This window comes from Peromyscus maniculatus, chromosome 15 (assembly GCF_049852395.1).
Source record: "Peromyscus maniculatus bairdii isolate BWxNUB_F1_BW_parent chromosome 15, HU_Pman_BW_mat_3.1, whole genome shotgun sequence".
NCBI classification, from domain to species: Eukaryota; Metazoa; Chordata; class Mammalia; order Rodentia; family Cricetidae; genus Peromyscus; species Peromyscus maniculatus.
The window spans coordinates 11,795,772-11,813,024 of NC_134866.1; the positions used below are offsets into that span (position 1 = coordinate 11,795,772).

At 41.3% G+C, this 17,253-nt stretch overlaps 1 protein-coding gene across 2 annotated transcripts in view; it reads right to left on the minus strand.

The window, feature by feature from the left end:
- Positions 1-17,253, minus strand: part of Dnah5 (dynein axonemal heavy chain 5) — a 289,991-nt gene that overhangs the window by 124,934 nt on the left and 147,804 nt on the right. For both annotated transcript variants that reach the window (XM_076551699.1, XM_076551697.1), the window contains exons 36-41: positions 10,669-10,847; positions 9,798-9,985; positions 9,267-9,461; positions 5,952-6,086; positions 4,668-4,775; positions 2,397-2,550 (exon numbers count right to left, since the gene is read on the minus strand). In XM_076551699.1, coding sequence (XP_076407814.1) covers positions 2,397-2,550; positions 4,668-4,775; positions 5,952-6,086; positions 9,267-9,461; positions 9,798-9,985; positions 10,669-10,847 — 959 coding nt within the window. The remainder of the gene's footprint in view (positions 1-2,396; positions 2,551-4,667; positions 4,776-5,951; positions 6,087-9,266; positions 9,462-9,797; positions 9,986-10,668; positions 10,848-17,253) is intronic.

Consider the following 17,253-nt stretch of genomic DNA (forward strand, 5'->3'; position numbering starts at 1 on the left):
CTGATCTCTTCCCTCCATGGTCATCAGATGGTTTTCTGTATGCAGGGATGATCATGCCACACCAAGTTCAATGGTTTCTCTAGACACATGCAATGGAACCCAGATATTTAGTGTAATTAGAAAGCTCCCTATAGCATAGCAACTGCCCTAGTTTGGGCCCCATGAAGGCAGAGACCAAAAAGGGGAATTGAATTCTGGGAGTCTGGAATGAAGGGACAAAGAAGCAGAATAAGCCAGTCAATGGCACATCACTAAACTAGTCAACTATGGGATAGACTTCAAAAAAAATAGGAAGTGGGACACTGGCCATCAACTCTTCTCCCCTACTGGTTAAGGATGTGGCTGCCTCAAGGACATTAATTCCTGCTCTTTGAGTCACTTCCTTGTCTAGAAATAAAGTGTGTAACTAAGAGCTGGGAGATATTTCTGAAGGTAGAGTGGGGTCTCCCCAAAACAGTTACACCTACACCAGAGTGCTAAAGAGGGGGTGATACTGGATGTTAAGAGTAAGCTCTCACTACACCTCTACACACAGCTTCCACACCCAGCTCCACCACCGCCCACAAACCAAATGTGCTTCAGCTGTGCAGAAGTACTGCATCAGTGTATCACATCCTTCCCAATCGCTCTTACCCTTTAAAGGCTCCTCTCATCAGGAAAAATGTCTTTTATCAACTAGCTCAACCCCTAGATGACATGGCACCTTCTTTGTAACAACTTAGAAAGTTTCTCATCCCCTCCACTTCTGTTCCCATTATAGCAAACCTTCCTCATAACAATTAAATGTTCAGTTACAATTATGTGTCTATGCCTGCTCCCCCTGCTTCATTGTTAACCTCTTACATGCTTTTGTATGCTTGTTTCCCTGCTTCTGATATCAAACCTGGCAGAATCACAAAGAACAGAGTATTACAAAACAATTAGTGTGAGTTGCATTGTGAATCAGCAAACAGCATGCATGGGTCATGCTCCTCTTTAATAGGAGTTCCACCCAATTATCTCCTTTGTCTTTTGGATAATTAAACTTTTCAACATGAAACAATGTGCTACTTAATCTAATTAATGTTTATCTTATACACTAAAGCCAAGAATAAGTTAACAAACAATAAATAGTCTAGTAATAAATTTATCTTTTCAAGAAACTCCTCCCAAACCCACACTGCCAAATGGATTCTATAATTCAGATGTAGCGTACATAATGTATCTATATTCTTTAATATTTAGCATTTCATTTTGTTTAAGCCATTGCACCAGGTGCATATGCAGTTGATTGTTAACAGAAAATAGCTTCAACTGTAATAAAAATATTGAGCAGACTTATGAAAACATCATCATTTAAAGACATATAAAAAATCCTAAACAGAAGGTTCACAGCATACATGAAAAGCCATGTAATAAATCCTCAAGATGTGAGTTCTGAGTTTGGAGAGAGTAGTTGCTGACAAAGAACACAGTTTGTCACCATCTGAGGACATCTGGTAGAGCCCTCTCATACAAAACTCTCATTATCCAATAATTTCTGGAAATGAGACCAAATCTATCACGTGAGGAGCTCTGCCATAGGAACTGTCAATTTCCAGCAATGAACAACAGTGTGCCAGTGTCGGTGAGCTGGGCTCAGTTAACTGGAACCCTGCGGTACCTTTTCCCACTTTGGTGTTGTATATTTCATTCCAATAGACCGAGTTCATAAAATTTTGTAATTTAGCTCCGCAACCACTCAGGCTGCTAACATGTTCAGAAGCATCAGTGTTCAATGAGAATCAGAGAACACAAGAATAATGGCCAACGTGGCAATACCCATTATCCTTAGATGGCCTAAGGCAATGAACTTGAATGCAAAGCTAAGGGGGCATCTGGAAATAAAACTCATTTATTGAACTTCACTAGAGAAATAGCTGCATTTGTGGTGCTTTAGATGACTCTTCATGACAGAATTTAAGAGTTGAGATTGGAATTATTTTTGTTTACTCAAAGGTAACATTGTATTATGGATTTAGTGGGAAGTAGCATTGTATGTTGGGTATTTGCTGATGGACCCTTATCCTAACTCTCAGTCCCATCACTTACCATTTTCTGACCTTAGGCATTTCTGAATCTGAGCCTTGATTTTTTTTTGTACTAAATAACATCCTCCTCTCGAATTTAACATGAGGATGAAATTAAATGTGTAAAACACACAGCACCATGAAAATGCCACTTTAAAATGTTTCCTTTCTGGGGTGCGTGAACACAATATATTATTTCTTAAATGTTCCCAATTAGTAGTAAATTACCATTCCTTCCTAAAAAAAAAAATGTGTTTATCTCTCTGTCTTCATGTCTCTCTTGAGCACTCAAATGTGCTGCAACTGTTGAAATGTGTCCTCCAGGGCAAAGAAATTGCTGCTCCGTACCTGTCATGGCTTTCATCAGGGTGTGGATGCACGTGGTCTTTCCCGCTCCACTGGGTCCCAGGGTCATCATTCCGTGCCTCACTCTCTGTGTTTCAAACAGCTGGATGACTTTCAGTTTCCAAGGAGGGTGGTTAATTAAGCCAGCTTCCTCAACCTGAAGCACAACAAAATCCCCGTATTAGATAGCACCCACCGTGCTCCAGATTTACTGAAGATGAAAGGTGGAGAAGAAATGAGGGGAGGGTGTTGTGGATTAATGGCTGTGGAGCTTCTGTTTGCAAGGAAGGAAAACTACCTGAGGGTGAATAATAGGGCTGACAACATAATAGACACCCAAGAGTGTGAGGACACTGACTGCAGTCAGACCGCCTCCTTTGCAGCATTCAAATTCATAAACTGTATGGTGTGGACTTAACCACAACTTAAAAAAAAAAAAAAAAGACCTACCACACAGAACTAAAGCGTGCAAACACATTCAATGAGTAGACCAACATAATCAAACAATCATCCCAAGCTGGAAAGAAACACCTACATTTCTCTTCGGGAATGACTCATCAGTACTAATTTTTTAATAAATGTAAGCCTGAGGAGAAACTTAAGAAAAGAGAATGAAATAGCCAAATGTATCTGGAACACTTGATTTAAATAATGATATTTATAACCAGAAAAATGTTTAGTAGGTCAGACTGATTGAAAGTCCATGTAAATTCCAAGTCATCTCGATACAAGCCAGCACACTGCGCATTCGTGGCTTCCATCTACTAAAAGCAAGGAGTGAAGAGTTTCCAAACACTGTACTAAGATCAACCTGCAAAACAAGATGATGAGGTTGCTACTATCAACAAGGCAGAAAATCGAAGCATAGAATGATCAATGTTCCACGAGGTACAACTTGTAGTCATGAAGTTGGAATCTGAGCCCAAAACATCTATAGGTCTATGATCTACATATAAAATGACAATATCATGCTTTAACTTGCTGTAAATCATGATTTTATTTTGGCTAGGATAATTTTGAGTTCATGAACACCGTGGCTTTGTCGAGCCCAGCAAATGGTGTTCTGCACCTCTTCTCTTTTCCAGTTCATGCATTCTTTCTGCACCCTCTCCCACAATTGCTCACTGATCTACAGAGAGGACGTCATATGTACAGTTCCACACCCACAGTCACGTGGTCAGCCCTGATTAAACTCAGGAAGTTGCAAAACCAAACAAAAAGACATGAATCCGGAAAGGAGATTTATAGTAAAGATGGAGGTGGATAGGGGTGGGAAGTATATAAAAGAAAGTATAGAGGAGGGTGATAAGAACGTGTCATATACATTTATGAAATTATCAAACAATAAATTTAAGTAATAAAATATTAAACACAAAAATAATTTTTGGATAATGATCATGTATCTTTACATAATATACTCTTTGGAAAGTTCATTTCCTACCAGCAACTAACATAAGTCATCTTATAAATTACTCAACCTTTTAGAAAGGGCTGTAATTAATTTAGCCAAATGATGAGGAAATAATTTTGCAGAATGAATTATTACTATTATTGATCAGTAAATGCAGACTTTAAAGCACTAATTCTAAAGCAGAAATATGCAGGAAGTACTATCGCATTTGAGTTGTATTGAGAATATTTTCAAGAAAATCAATTTTATGTTAAAAACTAATGACCATGGGGATAAAACAGTATTTTTCCCCAAAATTTTTCTTCATGGAAGGCAAACTAAGGGGCAAGGCTGACACTGTTCATTTTCCCTCATAGAAAGACTCTGGTCAATTAGACAGTACCAAGTGTCCATAAATCCAGACACTTGACTAAGCACATTACAATGGATCCCTCTACCACAGAGATGACGAAAGACTACCTAAGTGTCCAGAAGACAAGAATGACTGTGGAGAAGTCACATGACATCACTGCAAGCAGAACACAGAAACAGAAGCATGGAGACCACTGTTGCCCATGCCAGAGCCAAGCAGAGGCTCAGCAGGAAGCCATTCAAGTCCCCCACAGACCCTGACAACTGTGACATTTTATTTCTGAATCTGGTGGAATGATTGCCACTAATGCAGAGGCCATTTGGATATGACTCCCTGGACATGTGGCTGTCAGGGGAGCTTCATCAATGGCCTGCAGTGACTTCTCCTTTAAAAAGGCTGCAGCCTTGGTGTCACTCTGGGGGCCACAGGTGAGGGTGAGGGCATTCCCCTTGATTTCCACCAAACTCAGAGAAATCAGACCCAGCACTTGGTTCACCATGAAATGCATTACCTGTTTACCGATTGCTGTCTCCAGCTCGGGGTAGCCTGCTTTGTCCAAAAGAATATTTGGGAATAGATCTTCAATCAAACTCAAAAACAGGGGTTCATCTTCATCAATCTACAAAGAACAAATTCAGAAAAAAGACCAACTATTTTAGCACAAACACAGAATATACAGAAAGTTTGAAAACACTCAACACAGGCCAACGTGACCACTAGTAAATGAAATACAACCTCTATGAAATTTGAGTAATATGCTCCTCATGCTTCCCATAATTAAAAAGTTAAAATGAGAAGAGAAAAGAAAGAAATAAACAGAAGGAAAGAAAATCCTACCTACATTACAAATGTTTCATTAAATCCCCCATTCAGAAGACAGTAGTCTGCAATTTCTAATTTAGGCTAAAGAGATTATCTTAATGAAATATATTTGTAAATTTGTGAATTGGAATCTGGTTCATACTTCTTTTTGAAACAAAACCAGCATTTTGTCTTTCCATAGTCATTGACACTAGGCGTTGATTATCAGTAGTTACTATAAGAATGAGAAATTAGCTGGGCAGCGGTGACACACGCCTTTAATCCCAGCACTTGGGAGGCAGAGCCAGGCAGATCTCAGTGATTTTTGAAGCCAGCCTGGTCTACAGAACGAGATCCAGGAAAGGCACCAAAACTGCACAGAGAAACCCTGTCTCAAAAAACTGAAAAAAAAGAAAGAAAAGAAAAAATGAGAAATTATTACACCCTTGTAAAATTTAATACAACCCCTTACCAAGCTCCAAAGATTTTTTTAAAAAGCAAGTTTTTTGTTGTTTTGGTTTGGTTTGTTTGTTTGTTTGTTTGTTTTATCCACAACACAGAAATGATTTAAACTCTTTGGGTCTTTAATGGATGGGTTTTTTAAATAATTTCTTATATTTCATGGACATGTTTTGCCTGTGTGTATGTGTGTGCCTCATGCCTGAGGAAGCAGCCACCGTTTAAGTGCTGGGAATCAAACCTGGGTCTTCTTGAAGAGCAGCCCATGCTCTTAGGTGCTCTTGACTGCTGAGCCATCTCTCCAGCCCTGTGTGTGGATTGTTTGTTAATCAATTCAATTCTACTAAAATAGAAATATTTCTAACTAGGTGTGAGCCATTTGAAAAGGAACTTCTCAAAATGTACAATTTAAACTCTGATCTTTAGCACTTGATCTGAGAATTAGGCATTGAAATAAATTTAAATAAATATTTCTAAATATGATTCGTTAAACTCATACTCAAGCAGGTGGAATACTTCCCCGTGTGAGTCTCACCAGTTTGGAAAGATTCATGTCACGCAGCACTCGCATTACGATGGTAGATTCTGTATCCGTGGGACTAGCTCTTTTTGCTGCCCCCAGGGTGCGCAGAACTGACAAAATGTTACGCAGACCGAAGTCATAGTGGACCTGAAAAAAAAAAAGGAAGTGCTGGGCTTATTTCCAATACTATCCTAGTCATGGAAACAATATGAATTTGGTGAAAAACACAGTCATGATAATAAATTAATTATGAGTCCCTTAAAGAAAAAAAAAAGTATGCCATGTTTTGTTGATACTCAGGGGAGACCTGCCCTTTCTTAAACAGAAATGGAGGAGGGGTGGATTGGGGCGTGGAAACAGAGGGAGGATGGGGGGGACTGGGAGGAAAGAGGGGAGGAGAAACTGTGGCTGGGATGTAAAACAAATAATTTTTTTTTAAGTAGAAAAAAATTCTCTTTATTGATATGCTTTTGGAAAAACTGAAGGCTATCTGAGAGTCTTTCCTTCTACCTTCATTAGCCTAAGTTCTTAGTTTAAGACTGAGATGAGTCTAGACGGGGGAAAGTAGACATTTCTTCTTAGACTGTGACATCCCTTGCCTTCCTCTCAAACATTCATACACATGAAAATGTATTTGTGTCTCTATAGCTAAAACTCAGGACCAGAACTAAACTCAGACACTACACTCTTAAACTTTTGCTAATAATAATGGGCTATTAAACACGAGGAAAAGAAGCCACATCCCAGGATCACCTGGAGGAAGAGTCCCGCTAAATCTGGAGCCATGCCCCAGCTTTGAGCTTAGTATAGTCATTATGAAAGTTCTGCATTCCAAATGTTAGCATATATGAGGTGAATAATTAAAATTCCATTACCCAACCACTGTGGAATTATAGCTGGCAGTTCTAAAAATTAAAAATGGAGCAACCAGGCCAGGTGCACAGGCAGAGGCCTGTGATCCCACCACCTGGAAACTGCAGCAGGAGGATTTCAACTTTAAGGCTAAATGGCAAGTTTCAGGACACACTGAGTCATGTAGTGAGACATTGTCTTTAAAACATAAGAAGCTGACATTTCAAATGATGCAACAAGCCCAGTCTCAAAATGATGTTTGAACAACTATGTATAACATTCATATTTGATTAGTCACAAAAAAACAGAAGTAGGGAGCAGCCCAGTGCCCAGGTGCCCTGCAGCAGATGAATGGAGAATGGAAACAGCATTTTTACACAGAGGAGTGTTATTTTGACACATAAAGAAGACTCTCTGCAGCACCTCACAGATGAACCTTGAAGATATTATGCTAACTAAAGTATGTCAGCCACAGAAGAACCAACACTGGAGGGTTTCGTTTACATGAGTTTTCTATTAAGTTCCAAGACACAAAAATTGGAACAGTGGCTGCCAGGGGCTAGGAGTGAGGAGAAGGTAGCAGTCGATTTGCAGAATTTGGTTATAATAGAAATTGTGAAAATTATCAGTAGATCTATTTGTTGTAAACACACTGAACACCACTGAACTGTATACTTGAAGTGGTTGGTATAGTAAGTTATGTGTTTTACCATAATAAAGTCCTAACTGCATGAAAACAAAATTGAAATTGAAAGTCGTTGGCTAACCCACAGGGAGATGCTGCACCTAGCTCAGGGTGCCTTGAGGGTGGAGCATGTGAAAGCATACAAGGTCAGTTCCTGCCTTCAAGGAATTCAAACCCTTAAGAAGAACAAAGAAACAAAAGTGTGGGGAAATGTGCACCCAAGTGTCAGTGGATGAAATTAACCAAGCAAAACTTCCTTTCAGAACTGGAATTGTGTTAAATACATGGGCCTGAGGAGTATCTGCCAGGTATGGCTGCTCTGCAGGCATGGATTCCTGTCATTTCCTGGGGGCTTTGTGGATGAGACCTCAGAGGGGAGGCAGGTGGAACACAGAAGCAGCGACAGCAGCTGGTGACATGGAACATTCTCTACGTTCAAGAAACAGAAGGGAGGAGACGACTCAGGAAACTGCTGCCCGACCAAGAGTGAGATGACGTCACAGCTCTGGCCACCACCTTCACAGCGGTCTTGGGACATACAGAGGACCCCCTTAAGATGGCTTCAGTGCCTCAGACATTATGAAATATTGTCCGCTGTTTCAAGTCACTAAGCTTGTTGCTGAAATCATTACTTGGTGATAGATGGTTAATACAGATACAATAATTAACTCATGTCTCCAGGCCATTAACTCTCATGGGGGCTCGATCTGATATCCCAAACCTATGGGAAACTATCAAGAGATGTACAGCAGAAAAGGCCATTAGTCAAGCTTGGTTAAATATACGGGTGAGCTCGGGGGTAAGAAGAGTCAGTGACTCATAAGTTCCCGAAAACTATGCCATCACCTGGCACACCATGGTTCGGATACAGGAGATGTAAATCGCTAACAGCAATACCATTCATATTATAGCTCTTAAGTCTGTTTGGAGAGTAAACTGCAATACTTCTATGCTAGAAATAGTAATTTCGTTAAATGTACTTCTTAACAAAAGTCTAGAGAATATCAATTTGGGGGGGGGGAGGCTTGGGAGACAGCTCTGTAGGCCACGTGCTTGTTGTGTAGCCGTAAGATCTGACTTCAGTCTGGAAACCTAGGCTTAAAAAGGATGCCAGGCCTGGTAGCACGTACTTGAGTTCACAGCACTGGGAAATCAGAAACAGGCAGGTCCCTAGTGCTCACTGGCCCTAGCTGACTTAGTTAGCTCAAGGCCGGTGAAAGACCCTGTGTCAAAAGCTGAGGTGGACAGTACCTTAGGAACAGTGCAAGAACCTGACCTTTGGCCCCCATGCATGTGCACACACAATGCATGTGTACCTGCGTGTGCACGCGCGCACACGCACACTCAGCTTTGTCATTTTAAACTTAGTGTCAGAGTTACCTTGTTAAGAGTTCTAGTCTGAGCTGAGAAGCTGTTGGTAATCGGTGGCTTCTGGGAGTGGTCGAGGTGGTTTTTAACAGGAATACAGCTGGAGAGGCCACCCATGCTCCAGTCGAGAGCCCTAGTTCCATGCACATACTGGCAGCTCTATGTAGACTCAGTTGATTTTTTTTTTAAAAAGCACATGAAATTTGGAGAGAAAAGTAGTGAAGGGGCTAAAGAAAGAATTGGAGGGGACATAATGTGGGGTGGATTTATTAAAATACATTATCTGCATATATGAAATTCCCAAACAATTTTTTTAAAGAACTGGAAATATTCTAGTGAACAGAAAGAAGAAATGTGGCCAACCACAGCAAAAAAAAAAAAAAAAGAAAGAAAAGAAAAAAAAAACCTTCAGAATAACACACCTGCTTCGAGAGCTGCTCCTCACACAGCTGGTAGAGTGTGAAAAATTTCCTGGCCAGAACGACGTTGTCAATGAAGCCACAGCTGGCCAGCTTCACCCTGATGATAATCTGACGGTCAGGGACCATCATGGCCACGGATCGGAAGTTTATCTTCAAGTTTTCCGGGAGTTCCTGGCGCCCAGCATAGCCAGGGTTCTAAATGGAAGCAAAACCCAAGGATGAATGACAGACACACTCCTGGGGCGACTAGGACACAGTGGCATGATATTAAAAGATTCATTATGCACTCAACACAAATCTGGAATGTCAATCGGGGAGCTCATTTACATATCTCACTCTTCTATTGCCTGGACAGACTAAGTCATGAGTTATTAATACGAGCTTTGTTTGGCGCTTAAAGACTTTCAAACAGGAATGATAATTACAATCTCAATTTCCATTTCTGAAGCGCCGGTGACACGGGACTGGGGAGAGGTATGGACAGCGTGACAAGAAGGCTGAGTTTCCGTGGCTCGCCTGGCAATTCCTCACCATAGTTAGAAAAAGTCCAAATTCTGGGTTCATGGTCACATTGTCTCCATCAGTAAAAAGGAAAGATCTTTTCCTCTCCTTTTTGCATGTGAGGATAATGGAGATTTGCTGGGCTGCTACGGAGAGCACTGGTAGATCGATACGGTTGAATTCGTCAAAGCAACCCCAGGACCCGGACTGTGCCAGCCCTTAGAAAGGAAATTAAACAGAAAATCCAATTAGTATATCATTTCTGAAAACCAGGAAAATGGATATTACGCAGCTGCCAAAATAAACCAGAGATCAGTTTATTCAAAACTGAAGTCAGGAAATAAACAGTGCATGGAGAGACCCAAAACGGCCAACAAGTTGGCAGCTTGTCTGTAAACATCCAACCTATGGTACTGACAACAAATGCCTAACAAAAGGCAAATTACATCCACCTAACACTGCTCAGACTGAGCTTGTCAAATAAAACAACCTGGAAAAAGAAAAACCAAAATATATCCAGTTCTTGAACAAAGTAAACAAATCTTGCTGTTCTTGTTGCTGCAGATTGAATCAAGTCTCCCACAAGCTAAGCTGTGTTCCCAGTGAGCTGCATCACCCGCCCTGAGAGAGAAATCTTATCTTTAGGTTTGTTTATGTCTTTTAAGTATATGGGTGTTTTGTCTGCATGTACCTCTGCACACCAGAAGAAGGCATCAGATTCCATTATAGATGGCTGTGAACTGCCAGGTAGTTGTTGGGAATTGAACTCAGGACCTCTGAAAGAGCAGAGCAGCCAGTGCTCTTAACCACTAAGCCATCTCTCTAGCCCTGAGAGATAAATCTCAACAAGAAATTTCACCTGGCCTGGTATTTTTCAGTCAGTGAAAGACACAGGGCTCACCTTTGAATATCCGCCCAAGTCCTCGGAAATCCATCTGGTCTGAGCAGTTGAAAACCACAACATATTTCCCAAGACACCGGCCCATATCCTTGGTGGTTTCTGTCTTGCCTGTTCCTGCAGGACCAGCAGGGGCGCCTCCCATGCTCATTCCTAGAGCTTGAGCCAATGTGATGTAGCACCTGTGGGGCCAACTTGTCTTTAGAAACTTGCTACAGCATCCCAAAGGCACTCAAGTCATCACAGAGAAATGAACCTGTGCGTGATTAAAAGACGAAGGAAGAGGGCCAATCTCCCTATCCCTAATTTCCAATGCTACATCCTAAGACAAACACCCTCATGCATGTTGAGATGTGCTGTGGAGAAAAAAGGAGGAAGTCTCTGTCCAAATAAGTTTAGGAAGTCTGTAAAAAGTTAGATTTCTTTGCTGACATTTTTCAGGCTTTATGTTCATGATAATTATTGGGAATGTATAAGCATGAAAAAAAGAATGTAGAGCATTGCCAACATTTATTTGGCAACTCTTCCCTAGAAATCTGTCCATATCAAAAGAATGACATTTAGACAGTCTCACTGATCATGAGGGAAATGCATATCATTGTATATCACCTGACACCCTAAGGAAGGATGTTACTAAAAGAGTAAAGGCAAGCATTGCTGAGGAGATTGCATACTGTAGATGAAGATGAGGCTTGGTGAAGTCACGATTGAAAACTAAACAAACTTTCCCCCAAAAAAATGAAAAACAGCACTAACACACACCCTAACAATCTCCCATCTCAGCGCATACACAAAAAAGATGAATTCACCCCTTCATGAAATTATCTATCCTGTTATGTTCACTGTAGGCCAAGAAAAGGCCCAGTTGTCAGCTAATGGATACTTTGATACCCACAAAAAGACCCAATTGTCAGTTAATGGATAAATGAACTTTTCAAAACATGGTTTTATACAATGGGATACTTTTTAGTCTTTAAAAAGAAAATTCTACCTTTTGCCATACAGGAGTAGACCCGAGGAAATTTTACTAAGTAAAAATAAGCCAGACACAAAAAGACAAATACTGCCTGATTTCACTCACATACTAGGAAGAAAGTGGGCAGAATACATAGAGAATAAACCAGTAGTGGGCAAAGGCAGAATAGAGACAGGAAATAAGATGTAGGGCAGATGATTCAACATATCTATTTTGTAAGGTCAGTAAATATAGACAGTTGATGTGCAATGGGACTATAGTTAATAAAACTTTATTGTCCTAGGAGTCTTCATCAAAATTAATAGATTTTAGCTGTTCTCTCCAAAATAAGTGAGCTGCTGGCTATGCTAAGATGCATCACTGTAATAACTACTTACTATCCTTGTCTACTATTCCATTCTGTTGTAATCCTCAAATATACATAAGAAAGAACAAAAATAAATGATCTAGCCATGGTAACACAAGCTGTACTCCCAGAGGCAGAAGGATGATGAATCCAAGATCAGCCTGGACTACATAGTGGATTCAAAGTTAGTTTGAGCTGTGTAATGAGATTCTGGCTCCCAAAAACTCTTGGGATGCAGCTGGGTGGGAGAGTGGCTATTCAACATGCCCAAGGCTTTGCGTTCAATTCACATCATGAGAAAAACAGAAAAATAAGTACATTCTATTTGTCAAATTGGGAATCACTTAAATAGATTCCTTGTCTGATGAATCCAAGAGCTCATAGTTCCACATCCTTGATTTAATTTAATGTTTTATGAGTGTGAACGTATGCATGTGTGTAAGTTTATGTGCAACATTCGTGAGCAGGAGCCCACAGAGGCCACAAGGAGGTATTAGATCTGCAGATAGTTGTGAGTTTTGATGGGGGTGCTAGGAAATGATCTCAGATCCTCTGCAACAGTAGCTCTTAACACCCGAGCCATCTTCCCAGGCCCGCATGACCTTGGTTTTAAACAACATACTGCTAAATAATAACATTCTAGCATCTGCAATTACTTCCACATCTTACCATATGAAGATAACACGTGAAAGATTTGGTGAGCAAATTCAAAAAAGCCTGTGAAGGAAAATTTTTACCCTAAAAATCTGCTGATAGATTCCTTGATTCCCAGCACCACCTGGTGTTGCCAGAGAAAACAATCCATAAGCTAGTGCAGCTTTGTTTCCTATGGCTAAATACAGCGTTCAGAGGGACCTGAGGAAGAACTCAGAGAAAAAGCGGCAATTTACCCAGCTTACAAGTGGAAGTGAACATCGAGTACACAGACTGGGGTCTCCCAGGTTCTCCACTAGAAATAAGTTTCTGAAAACCAGGTGAGCAACCAGCCTGGCCAGGGAGGAAGAAGCCTGGTATGAAAGCAGATGGACATTTGCACTCATGTCCCTATTTCCCCCTAGGCAAAGGCCTACTTCCCCGCTTACATTTCGCCATTCCTTTCCAAGCAGTCTTTAACAACCACTACCTACACAACAATCTCCATGTTATCTCATTAAAACCCCAGAGTAGCCTGCAAGAAGTCCCTGATCCCACCTTGGGAAGGGGAAACAGATGAGATCTCCATGAGTAAACTGGGGACGAAGGGGTGGGGCAGTAGAGGGGAGGGGATAGGGGATGAAAACACAAGGAACAGGATGGTCGAGCTGGGGGAGGGACAGAGTGGAAAGTATGGGAGTAAGAGAGAAACCTGGTGCTATGGAAATTCCCAGGAATCCACAAGGACGACCCCAGATTAGACTGCTAGCAAGAGTGGAGAGGGTGCCTGAACTGGCCTACCCTGGTAATCAATTGGTGAATACACTAACTGTCATCATAGAGACTTCATCCAGTAACTGATGAAAACAGATGCAGAGATCCACCGCCAAGCACCAGGCCAAGCTCCAGGAGTCCAGTTGAAGAGAGGGAAGAGGGATTCTATGAGCAAGGGGCGTCAAGATCATGATGGGGAAACCTACAGAGACAACTGAACCAACCTTGTGGGAACTCACAAACTTTAGACCAACAGCTGTGCAACCTGCATGGGACTGGACTAGAACCTCTGCGTATGGGAGACAGTTGTATCACTTGGTCTGTTTGAGGGGCCCCTAGCAGTGGGATCAGGATCTATCCCTGGCGCATGAACTGGCTTTCTGGAGCCTGCTACGTATGGTCAGACGCCTTGCTCACCCTTGATGCAGCAGGGAGGGGCTTGGTCCTGCCTCAACTGAATGTACCAGGCTTTGCTGACCCCCCATGGGAGGCCTTACCCTTTTGGAGGAGGGAATAGGGGAGTGGGTTGCAGTAGGGGGAGAGAGGAGGGATGAAAGGGGTATCTATGCTTGGTTGGTTTGTAAAATGAATCAAAAAAATTTAAATAGATAAATAGAAAAAAAAATCCTGATTTCACTTCACAATGAGGAAAGGGGCTCACATAACAGATTTTGCTCATGATCTCAGAAGAGCTGATGCTTATTCTAGCCTGTAGCTGCAAGCCAAGCTCTTTCTGTTAGACTCAAGGTACATCCAGCCTTCAAGATATAGAACCAACTCTGGCCACTCACTGCTGCCCCGCAGAGCTCTCTACACCCGTGAACATGGGGCAATTGTTGTCGCCATTGCTATTATGCATCCATAGCATTATAGGCAGGTGCTTCTTATCATGTGTAAAGAGATGTGCTTTCTGCACCTATTGATTCTAAAGTGCTCAAAAGTTTCTGAAGGAGGACAACAGGGCACATGAACCAGCAAGAAATTCCCTGTGTTGAGAGCTGGAGTTAATTACAGACTTTGAACTAGGACACACATATACATGTGCTTAAGGGGAGCTGATAGGAAAGGTTGCTAAACAATGTGCACTCCGTGATTAAGAAGAGCAATAAACCAGGTGTGGTGGCATATTCCTGTAATCCCAGCACTCACTAGACTGAGGCAGGACAGACAATGCTCATGAGTTAAAGTCATCTTGGGCTGCATATTTTCAGACCCATCTGAACTGCATCATTGAATCCAAGACAGAGAGAGAAAGAAACAAAGACAGAGACAGAGAGACAGACAGACACAGAGACAGAAAGACAGAGAGACAAACAGATAAGAGAGAAAGAAAAATAGTGAGAAACAGAGAGAGACAAAGAGAAGAAGAGATAGGAGAGAGAGAGAGAGAGAGAGAGAGAGAGAGAGAGAGAGAGAGAGAGAGAAAGAGATAATCATCTATCTATATACCTCAGCTGGGTACATACAATTCCTCCTTATCCATGCATTCATCTTCTGAAGTTACCATTATCTAAAGTCTACAAACTGAATATTTTAAGAGAGCTAAAGACATATTTGTATAACTTTTATTATAATTCATTTTATCATTAGTTACTAGTAATCTCCTGCTATGTATAATTTATAAATCAAATCTCAACATGAATTTGTATGTATGGGAAAAAGTAGTATACCTAGAGTTGAATACTGTTTGGGATTTTAGGCATTGGCTGAGAATCATGGAACATACTCCCCACAGATAAGGGAGATATCATGATTTTAATACAAAACACTCCTTTAAGCTCATATAATTGATGCTACCATTGCCAGATGATTGGTTTTGGGGCAATGATTGGATCTTCAAGCTTCTATCCTAATCCATGGGTTAATACCTTGATGTGTTTATAATGTGTTGGAATTAGTGGGGTCTAGATGGAGGAAGTAGCTCACGGGGGAGGGGGGATGTCATTAGGGGATGTATCTTCCCTTCTTCCTCCTATATTCTTCCTTCTGCATAGCTCCTGTCCATCATGAGGTAAATAAGCTTATCTATCACATGTTCTCACAATCATCATGTTCTGTTCAAGTGCCCAGGGCCAGGAAATCACATGCTGCCCCTTGTAGATGTAACCAACTGTCCTATTAAAATAAGAAACACAGAACCAATGTAAAAGAGAAAGCCGAGAGGTCAGAGCTCAGAGCTAAAATCTTACCTCCTGCAGTGCTCCTAGCTTCCCCAAAAGAGAGCTACTTCCTGTGTGTCTATCTTTAAATAGTCTTTCTGTTCTGCCTTCTCATTGGTTGTAAACCCAAACACATGACTGCCTCGTCACTGCCTGTAAGTACCGCCCTCCGGGTCTTAAAGGCGTATGTCTCCAATGCTGGCTGTATCCCTGAACACACAGAGATCTACCTAGCTCTTCTACCAAGTGCTGGGATTAAAGGTGTGCGCCACCACTGCCACGCCCTGTCTATGGCTCTAATAGCTCTGACCCCCGGGCAACTTTTTTTATTAACATACAATGAAAATCACATTTCAGTACAAATAAAATACCACCATAGCCCCTCTAACAGCAGAAGCCAAAATCAAGTCTTTGGGTTCTTCTCTCAGGTTTATATGACATCTGCTCCAAAGCAACTAATATGGGATGGGGTGGGGGTGGGGGGCTTTTATTCATGATCTATAGTTCATTCAAGGATTCCAAAACAAACAAATAGGAAGGGTCAGAAGTCTTGCCCAAGACACCACAGCTGTGAAGGACAGAGTGAAGGAGTCAGAGAAACTATGTCACTGTGTCATAGAAAAACACATTGTGATTCTCCCTATGTCTGTCAACAGGATACTCTATCTACCCTTGATTTCTTCTGGCCTCTGCCTAGGTGACAGTAATAGTGAGGACATTCCAGCCTCCTCTGCATGTACTCAGAAGTGGAAGGAGGATAGTTATTAAAATCATCATGAGTTTTTGGGGAAAGGTAACGTGTGTTGTTATCATGTGATGATGGCCATTTGACCATCTGAAATGTCAACGGGTCTTTCCCTGTGAGGTGAAGCTCCTCGGCTGCCACGGCTGTCAGCTTTCACAGGTGAGACAGCAAAGGCTGACAGTACATGCCAGTACCTCCGGAACTGTACCTTTATAAGACATTTGTTTTCGTTAGGAGCTTTCTTACTGTAAAAGGACAGAAAATTCTGTACTCTGAGCTAGCAGCCGAAAATGATGCCTCACTTCTCACACATTCAAGCTGAAGAAATGCAGATAAGGGGGCCCAGGTGTGAAAGTCTAAGATGAATTTCAGAACTGTCTGCACTTATAGTTGCAAATACTTGCTTTGCTTTCAAGGTTCTCTGTTTTTTAATGGTGAAATAATCAAGTAACAAAAAAGATTGGACCTGACACATATATGTGAAAGTTGGGATTTTGGCAAATAATTATCCAATATGTGCATAAGAATAGCAAGTGAACTAATAATTTTAAAAACTTAGAAAAGCTTCCCATTCCCAACTTTCTACTTTCTCTTCTTCTATTTAACTTTGTCATAAAAAGCTAATTAGCCAATGAGCATTTCTTCTATTCCTCCAGAAGTGTTTATTTAACAACTGTTATGTGACAGAGACATTTTAATGAATTCATCTCATGAAGCCTGACTCAGGAACCTTGCATTTTCAAGGAAGAAAAGAGATTAATTGAAAATAATAGTTACAAGGGGGAAATCTGGGTCAGGTGTTGTGGGGAGCAGGAATCACCGTATCTGGCTAACGTCAGATTTACAAGATCCCTCCGAGGTGACATCTGAGCAGAGAAAGGAAGGCTGTGAAGAAGGGAGGCAATTCTCTATCAGTCAGAGTATTTCAAATGCAAAAGCCCTGAGCCAAGACTGT